This window comes from Gobius niger, assembly GCF_951799975.1.
Source record: "Gobius niger genome assembly, chromosome: 10".
NCBI classification, from domain to species: Eukaryota; Metazoa; Chordata; class Actinopteri; order Gobiiformes; family Gobiidae; genus Gobius; species Gobius niger.
The window spans coordinates 14,839,139-14,849,154 of NC_136861.1; the positions used below are offsets into that span (position 1 = coordinate 14,839,139).

General features: G+C 40.1%; 1 protein-coding gene across 1 annotated transcript; it reads left to right on the forward strand.

The window, feature by feature from the left end:
* The first annotated feature begins 608 nt into the window (after positions 1-608).
* Positions 609-8,797, forward strand: nmt1a (N-myristoyltransferase 1a). Its single transcript, XM_079565236.1, has 12 exons — positions 609-743; positions 3,861-3,966; positions 4,221-4,365; positions 4,440-4,558; positions 4,644-4,735; positions 4,833-4,949; positions 5,043-5,213; positions 5,823-5,931; positions 6,010-6,180; positions 6,385-6,549; positions 6,639-6,776; positions 8,540-8,797. The coding sequence occupies exons 1-12, from the start codon at positions 610-612 to the stop codon at positions 8,558-8,560; spliced, it is 1,488 nt and encodes a 495-aa protein (XP_079421362.1). The 5' UTR covers position 609; the 3' UTR covers positions 8,561-8,797.
* Positions 8,798-10,016: the final 1,219 nt, after the last annotated feature.

Genomic DNA, 10,016 nt, shown 5'->3' on the forward strand with positions numbered 1-10,016 from the left:
AAATAATATGAAACCTTAAATTGTGTACAGTTGTGGTGAGTTCTAGGGCTGAACGATATGGACAAAACGTCATATGTCGATATTCATGCCAGATATCCCGATATAGATACAATAAGATATAACCATGGGTTTGGTGAAAACTAAAAAAAAATCAGAAAAATCAAATCATAATACAACAGAGTGCAGTTTTATTGATGAAAATCCTGATTGTTTATATCTTGCTTTTTCAATTTTAGTATTTTGAATGTTCATATCTCGATATGTATGTATATAGTTCATACGCATGTTTCAGGATTTTCAGGTATACTATTTTTAGCTACTTTACAATCAATAAAAATAAAAAATAAAAAAGATGCAAAGCACACACAAGTATTTTCCCTACAGAAAGATAAATGAAAGCAGAAGAAATCAGGGGTAGAACCTTTAAAAGAAGGCGTTTCTTAGAGGGGACAGGGTGGGCTCCTCTGAATACGAACACCAAAGCTCCCAAATGAAAGCTATGTGTGACCAAAAGTGAAGCGTCCATATCACACATTTCTATCGCTGCACAGACTGAACCAATGGCATCAAAGCAGTTTTAAAGGCGTCAGGTGGGAGGGGGGCACGCGCATGCGGTGGCTGCTCACTTCCGTGTTGAAGATGGCGGATGAGAATGAGACAGCACCGATGCCGGAGAAAGAAGATGTAGAGGACCACGGACACTGCAGCGACTGTGAAAACGAGGAGCACCACTTTGACGATGGGTAAACGACAGTGTCTAGTATCGTAGCGGTGCAAAATCGACCGCGTGATTGCGCTACTATTGCATTGCGATCACAGAATAAACGCCAGACGAGCTGCCCCGGGTCGACAGCACTTTGGTAGCTGGAGTCCCGCCCACTCGGCCTTATCTGATTGGATGAAGCGGTTGTTTGTTTGCTTGTTACGCGTTCTGATTGGTTGTGGCGGCTTTCAGTTCCGCATGTGGGCGGGCTCCGCGACGCTTTTCCTTGAGTTCAGCTTTTAATGTTGACTCCCTGAATGTTCGGCATTTCGTCCCTGTGGGAATGGTTTAGCGTGGAGTTTCCCACTGACACTGTTGTAGATCTTGGTGATTTGTGTAATATATGAGAGGATCGTGATAATAAATATGTGTTAAATTGTTAAACTGGTCAAAATTTCGTTTCGGTAATTCGGATTTGCTTGTTAAAAGTTATTCTATGCGACAGTCTTTGGGTTTGGGTTCGTTACTAACAGAAAGAAATAAAATATGCTTCTATAAATGCTTTTCACTGTTTCTGAAACGGAACCATTATGCAAATTTGACGATTTGGGTGAGATTTCTTTTAATTTATGTCCTTTTGTACGCATTTTTCTGGCACTGGACTCGGATCCGCCCCGGACGAAATGCCAAACATTTAGGGAATCCTGTTAAGATGAGGATCAAAAATGTGCTTGGACGTTAGCCATAATAACGTGTTATTTGTATAAATCTGCTTGCATAAACTACACCCATTGGCTTTTAGGTGTGACCGCGTTTTTACAATTTGCATGTCGCTACAAGGAACATGCAGATTAACCGTTTGATCCGCATCCTCATTTGACATTTAGTAAATTAGCTCTGAGGCTAATTTAGCTGTCAAACCCCCATTGTGTTAATCTGGGCACAATTCGCACAGCTGAAAGCGAAACAAGAATGGCGTATGTCTTCGTGGAGATGTGCTTATTGAGCTTTTACTACTCGACATTAGCAACCTGAGCCCTTAATCCCTCTCCTAATCACACGTGTCATAAAAGATCCTTGCATTGAGCATTAGGCGACACGATGGACATTAGCGTTCGGCTTTTTGTTCTTTAATCAGTATCTGCAGAGAGTAGTAACAAATAAACGAGAAAAAAAATTAGGCCAAAAATAAGGCGTGACTTGTTTGCAGACGGTTTTTTTTCTGTTAAACAACAAACCCAAAAAGCTAGTTACGTCGTCCCTGCGTAACGAACGTCTTGTGAAATTTGTCTTTCCAAAATCTTTTTTTTTTTTTTAGGTGGATATAACCTACAATGTACTAAACTTTGTGTATCACATTTTTTATTACTCTGAATTTATTTCTCTGATATCAAGAAAATGAGACACTTTATTAGCCGTTCGGGAAAAGAGTTCGGCGAAATCCACAGTTACCATGGAGATGCGCCGTGTTTGCAGCTGCTAGCGTACATTTTTCATAAGCATTAGCTAAAAACTGTAAAAAGTGGAGAAAAAAAAGCTGTGGAACACCATTAGCTGCAGAGTCACTACTGGTACATGCGCCTAACTCAGTGTGGTGTCTCAAGTGTTTTTATGTGAACAATAACTCTACTATTATAACTTTTTAAATCTCCATTTGTTTAGAATTGCTGTTAATCCCATGATACTTAGCGATATGGCATCACATTCCTGAGCTGAGACTGCAATAGCAACACTTTTCATCTTGCCAGTTTCAGTATATTTTCACTGAAGCTGGCAATGAATGTAAATGAAATGAAAAGTAAACGAATCTTTGATAAATCATGTCCCACATTTTAGACATTTCTTCCCGTTCATCTTTATGTATGCGCTGTGAGATGTTAGAATTGTGTAAAGAAAGTTAGGAATGAGTTTAGACTTAAACCTTTAATTTAAAATGTACGTGCTGGCTCCTTTGTTGTTTATCACCCAAAAAACATCACATGTAGGGTTTTATGCAAAATGTGAGAACAATGGTTGTGCTGAAGATTTGCTATTATAAATAAAACACTTGAATCCGCAGAGGCAAATTCAGAATGATTTCTTTGTTGATTTCTCCAGTAAAAGGAATGTGATGACCTTTAATCAATTGAAGCAAATATGGACTTCTCTTTTTAGACAAGAAAACAAAGCCTTATTCTGGCGATAAACTGGACTAGAGTGATGTAGTGGAAGCTCGTGGAACAAACCATTGAATGCTTTGTTGTCCATTGTCCATAGAACTACTCACTGACCCCTGGTTCATACATGCGTAACACACTACCCCTCTGCAGAGGTCATGTGATTCGCCATCTGTGCTGCTGGTGTCACAAATGCGGCCAGGGCTCGGCCTTGCTCCCCCCTCGGACGCTAATGAGATTATCCTCTGTAAGTATTCAGGCGCTCACAAGAGACAGGAGATGGGACAGATGAGAAGGGATGTGTGGCTGATCAAGTTTGGACAAAAATTGAGTACCTTTTTTGAGTCACCTAGAAAGTAGGTCCTAAATGTAGATGATTGATTTGGGGCTATTGTATCCCCGCACACTGGCCAATAATGGCTAACGTGGTCTTTTGCTTACTCGTCTGTCAATTTCCTAAACATTTTAGTAAAGCTGTGTCACACATTGCTTAAGGGATTTTAATTGAGTTTTTATTTTTCAATAGTCAATCATTTGTTTTACTGTTTTTATCTACGGGTGACGGTGGTTTGTTTGGTAGAACTTATAACCTCTCATACCCAGAACGTTGGTGGATCGAATCCCAGCTCATGTGTCCTTGGGGAACAGACTTCACTCATCAGTGAGTGGTTGGTGGTGGGCGGAAGGGCCAATGGCACAGATTGGCAGCTTTGCTTTCACCAGTGTAGCCCAGGGCAACTGTGGCTACAATAGTAGCTTACCCACCGCCAAGTATGTAGTGCATGTGCAAGCCATTTTTTTTTTGGTGCCTGATTGAAACCTAAAGAATTTGTGTACCAGTCAATCCCACAACAGGGCTGAGTTGAGTGTGGAAAACAAAAATGCAAAAAAATTCTAATATAAAAATAGTTACTATCGTATATTTAACTACCTGAGTGCTTTGAGTTGATGTCTGTCTCTTGGTGTTCGACATAGTGATGACTGAATATCTTTTTCTGCAGCGACAAGGGTGAGGGTGAAGACTCTGGCACCAAGAAGAAGAAAAAGAAGCAGAAAAAGAAGAAAAAATCTGGCGCCACAGAAGGAGCTCAGGACCCTCTTGCCAAGGCATGAATTTCTCTGATTGTCCCAAGTTTGATCAGTGATAATTGGTAATTTTCCAGATTGTGACGTAAAGATATCAGATGGCGCAAAAGGGACTAATTTATCATGTGAGCAGAAATACTCGCCCTAACCAAGTCAAAACAGCAATGCACTTTCTAACATTGTTTGCTTTCCTTGATCAAATGTTTAAACTATTGTGTCACTCGGAGTGCTGGGACATAATGTGAACACAGCTTGTAACATGTCCCTCCATTCAGGTGAACTCATTGCCAGCGGATAAGCTACAGGAGATCCAAAAGGCCATCGAATTGTTCTCTGTTGGCCAAGGCCCCGCCAAAACCATGGAGGAAGCGACTCGCAGGAGTTACCAGTTTTGGGACACGCAACCTGTTCCCAAACTAGGTACAGCTTTGACAGATGCTGCAAATGAGAAAGTGTCACGTTTCTGTGCTAATTTTAAAGTGTGTTTTCCTCAGGCGAGACAGTCACCTCACACGGCTGCATTGAACCTGACAAAGACCACATCCGAGAGGAGCCCTACACCCTTCCACAAGGCTTCTGCTGGGACACTCTGGATTTGGGCGATCCTGCTGTGGTAAAATGGATTATTTTAATTACATTTTCATTCATCCACGTTTTTCAGGATTCAATGCTCTAAACGCTGTCATTCTCTCTAACAGCTTAAAGAGCTCTATACTCTTCTGAATGAGAATTACGTGGAAGATGATGACAACATGTTTCGCTTTGACTACTCCCCTGATTTCCTGCTCTGGTGAGGCCTTTTCTTTCTCTTTGATTTATCACAGACGTACAGTGCTATAGCTTTGCAGGGCAGAGCAGCACTTTAAAGACTGCGAATGTTTTCTCAGGGCTCTGCGACCTCCGGGTTGGTTGCCCCAGTGGCACTGTGGGGTCAGAGTGAACTCTAACCAAAAACTAGTAGGTTTCATCAGTGCCATTCCAGCCACTATACGCATCTATGACATGTAAGTGGAAACGGTAATAATTTGTGCCTGATACAAACATCACCTCATAACCAATTTTGAATCTTTGTTGAATGTTTTGGTTCTTGTCTTTAGAGAAAAGAAAATGGTTGAGATAAACTTCCTGTGCGTCCATAAGAAGCTCCGGTCCAAACGAGTGGCTCCGGTGCTGATCAGAGAGATTACCAGACGAGTGAATCGGGAGGGCATTTTTCAGGCGGTGTACACTGCTGGTGTGGTGCTGCCCAAACCGGTGGGAACATGCAGGTGGGTTAAACATCTGTACTCAGGCATACAGTATTTTTAACCTAAGCCGAATGATGCAACAGGGCTAAATCCTGGACCTTTTCATCAATCTTGGACAGCTATTTGTAAAGAGGAGTCACTTTCGGTCGGGTATTTGCGATTTGTTAGATCACGCTTAAAGCAGTACTAAGTAGCTCTTGCCCCTAGAGACCATATAACTGCAGGTGTCGTAGCAAGTTACGATTTTCTAACTTATGAACTGTCTTGGAGAGTAAATGCTACGCTGACACGAAAGGCGAAGGGAGAGAGGGATATTGTACATCCAATTATACAATAGAATTAATTTTTTTCACTCAAACTTGGCTGTAAATACTGTTTAAAGTGACGTTTGCCCGCAGTTGGCTTTGCCCGTTAGCATGTTAGCTTCTTCTTCGTGATTTCATTAGTGTGTATTGCTTGCTCCGGTCCGGTGGCAGTCAAGTTGCAAACAGAGACACCAGGGGGAGATGAAAGACCCTCCAATCATCCCATAAACACTTGTATTACCCCCACAGGGACTACAAAAAGGATTTATTAAGGTAGACACGTTACTTAGTACTGCTTTAACATATGGCCTTTTTTTGTGTACAGGTACTGGCATCGCTCGTTGAACCCCCGAAAACTAATCGAGGTGAAGTTTTCCCACCTGAGCAGGAACATGACTATGCAGCGCACCATGAAGTTGTACCGTCTGCCTGAGGTTGGTCAAACTAAATTCATATAACATCTTTTTAAATCTAAACCATCTTACAGGATTGTCTGCACTCTTTTCTATCAGGCCCCAAAGACGTCAGGTCTGCGGCCCATGACCAAAAAGGATGTGCCTGTGGTGCATCGCCTGCTGCGTGAATATCTGAGTCTGTTTAACTTGGTGCCTGCCATGAACCAGGAGGAGGTGGCCCACTGGCTGCTGCCCCGAGAGAACATTATTGACACATTCTTAGTCGAGGTAATGGTAATGAATGTTAGGTGATCAGCTCAGGCACACTGCCTTTAAACACTAAGGCCTGCAAACATGAAAGTACATTAGTTAAATGACCAGTATTCAGAATATTGATCTTCCTTTCACAGTGCTGACTAGTTTGACTATAAATTAACCTTTTAGGTCGAGACTATTTCACATGATTTAGACGTGTTTTGCTGATTTTAACAGAATGACGGTAAAGTGACTGATTTCATGAGTTTCTACACACTGCCCTCCACCATCATGAACCACCCTGTGCATCGCAGCCTGAAGGCCGCGTACTCCTTCTACAACGTCCACACCACGACCCCGCTGCTCGACCTGATGTCCGACGCCCTCATCCTGGCCAAATCGGTATGTTTCCTTTAATACAGTATTAGTCATGTTTTTGTTTACAGCTTGAATGGCATTTGTAATATTTGTTTTCCACAATCCATTAACAGAAAGGATTTGATGTCTTCAATGCACTGGATTTAATGGAAAATAAGAATTTCTTGGAGAAGCTTAAGTTTGGTATTGGAGATGGCAATCTACAGTATTATCTGTACAATTGGAAGTGCCCCAGCATGAGTTCGGAAAAGGTAAGTTAAGTGAATTGTGTAAACCACACTGTTCACACAACAGAAACAATTTGCTGCCACAACCCCCTTTGGAAATCACACGTTTAAAATTTGTTCAGAAATTAATCCTCTTTCAAGATTACCTGCAGTGCATTTGTGAGCAGTAAGAATAATCACATTAATATCTGTGCCTCTCTGGGATGTAAAAACACAGCTGAAGATGAGCAATGCCTTATATGCATGTCAACTCTAAAAAGCATCTCATTTGCACGTCTTTTTCAATTGCAAATGAATCAAAGTAAAAGATGCTTTGTCAAATTATTAATTAAAGCCACACTGCGTAGAATTTGACCTAATAAAAAAAACTGAAATCCAATCATTTACGTCTCCAGCTCGTCTCCATGGAGATGTGACCAAAGTCAGCAGAATTTGAGATTTCAACAGGTTCTCATCCAAATCCTTTCTTGGACAACCCACTGCTCTAATAGCATTTTCTGTGTCGAGATGGTCATGAGGAGCGTGTTTTGCATTGATGATGGCAGCAGTATAGTCCAAAATGTTACGCAGTGTCCCTTAAGTGAAAGTATTGAAGCATTTACTTTGGAAAACAGTTAATGGATTTGTACTTTCTACTTTGAATACTTAACAATTATTTTGGTAATCGATTAATCTACCCATTTATTCTCACAATTAATCGCTTGGCTGTGAATGGCATATGCATATGTTATTATTTTTTAATCACATAAGACTTAAGTGGTACCGCTTGAAGACAGGTTGATGGAGCAAACTTAATGTGAATGTTTGTAAGAAGCTCTAAGCGCTGATTCTGATTTCTGATTGGATGAGACACAGATATTTATGAAAGTTTCAATGTACAAAACACTACATACCTCAACTTTAAAAACAAAGTAGGTTTTCATTAAAAAATACACAATTTTCCTGTCATTTTTGCTCTGTTTGACTTTTTGTTTACTAGAAAACGATTATTCGATTCCTAAAAAAAACTATTTCAATAATCGATTAGTTGTTGATTAATCAATTCGTTGTCTCAGCCTGACATTGAAGTGTTTTGGATAAATAACTGTGCAGCTTCAAAAACATAAAATCTGAATTCCACACCTTTATGGCAACAGGGCAGGGGCAAAACTTCTTAATTGTTGTGAGCCAGTGCATCTGCACAGCGCCACCTACTGTCCATAGCACACACAAAACATATTGGCAAATTTCCTTTTTACTTTGATGGCCTTTTTGTAATGGAGTAAAAGTAGAAAGTTGTCAACAAAAATCCGTCTCAAGTTGAGTACAGATCCTCAAAAACTCTACTTACCAGTAAATACTGTACAGCAGTCAATGTACTTTGATACTGACCCCCTCTGAAAATACATAGGTGTTTTCTTTTCTTTTTTTTCTTTTTTTAATTGAATTTGTACATGGCACATGAATCACTGCATTGTATATTATGTATAACACAATATGAGTATACATAAGGGAATCAGATAACACAGAGCACCAGGAACACAAAAAAAGAAGAAGAAAAAAAAAGTATAATGATATGAAAATGTAAATGAATTATTATTTTTTAAAAGCAGGCAGTGGGGCTACACCTCTTGAAAAAAAGATAATACATAGGTGTGATGTCACTGCATTTCTTCCTGGTTGCAGTGAGCATTTCAAATATTTTTAGTAGCTGTAAACCCATGGACTTTATCTCAGCAATTGTAGCGATGTAAGAATGATGATGTAATGTAAAGGTGTGTAACTGTTTCTTGCGTCTGTTCCCTCAGGTTGGGTTGGTACTGCAGTGATCTTAATCGCCATAAACAGTGTAAACGCCAGGAGACGGCTCCATCTCGTCCCACTGCGCAGAAGGACGGACACCTCTGCTTCAGAGAGGACTTCACCGCTCAAACATCCATCACTTTTTTACTTTTTGAACTTTGTCCTGCACTACTGCTGCCAGACAGAGGGGGGCGCCGGCTCTTCTTCTGAATCACACGGACCTTAAGCCATTGTAGTTAACATCCCATACAACCATAAAGAAACGAGCGCTGTTTTGATTGTACCACATACAATGCAACCGAACCGTTTGCACTGATCAATATGAAACACTGTTGGCTCAATGTCCATGTAAATATCCAAACAAACTGCAGTCCGTACAGAAACCGATGACGTTTTCTTTCTAAATGTTCAAAATGCTTTTCACGACTCGATCTGGCGCCAGGTTTAAGGAAATCAAATTAATAAAAGTATTTTACAGTGGAAGCTCCGTGGACTGGGGGTGATGAATGCCAAAATGATAAGGGCTTTTGTTACACGAGTTCATGTCGCGCTTATTTTCCCTTCGGTTCGATTGGCGTTCATGCTGTTTGGTTTGCCACTCATTCTCGACTCTGCTATGGTTAACGTGACTTAAATTCAGAATGTTAAGATAAAAAAAAAACGTTCTTGAGCACCCTGTAATTTAGTGCTCTAGGCAAGATGTTTAATATATGTGACAATAACTATTACACTACAAAGAAAGATCATTATTCAGATAGTAGTTTAATTTGTTTTTAATCTGAAAGGGTGAATTGATAAATACTTACTTGGTCTCTCCTTCTAAGTGTGTGTGTTTACTCCTAGGTAGGAAACACTGACTGACTTGAAATGATCCAAATTTAGACTTGACGTGAAGTAGATTTTCTTGCCGCCTCGTGTTCCGGATCCAAGTTTTCCATTAATTTTTCCCATAGATATTTGACTTGTAATTGAAATGATGATTGAAGGTAATCGGCCCATGAGCATAAAATAGAAACTGTATTAGAATTTATTTTTATTATTTATCCGGAACTTAACACACCAAAGCGTTTCCAAAGCATTTTGCCGTGTTTTCAATCATTTGGAACTTTCTTTCACGTGAAACTATCTTTCCTTTCAATCTTTTCTAAATATTTAACTTTTCATCCAAGTCTATGGAAAAAATTAATGTTTTTTTAACTTCCGGAAACAGCTTGTTATGAGGTGAACGGGGCTGTTCCATTGGCATTGGGTTTTCTTCCCTTATTGTAAAACACTTAGTTTCTAAGGATTTCTGAGATAATCTAGGTCCAAAAGGCAAATAGATCTTAAAGGGATATTTCAGGATTTTTTAAGTAGGGCCTCATTTCCTAGTTATCCAGAGTGTTGTTGATTTCTGGAGATTTTTTTTTAATTCATGCTGTCCTTTATATTTGAAGAGTTTAGTGATGCTAGGCTAGTGCTAGGCTAGCGCATGTCTATGGT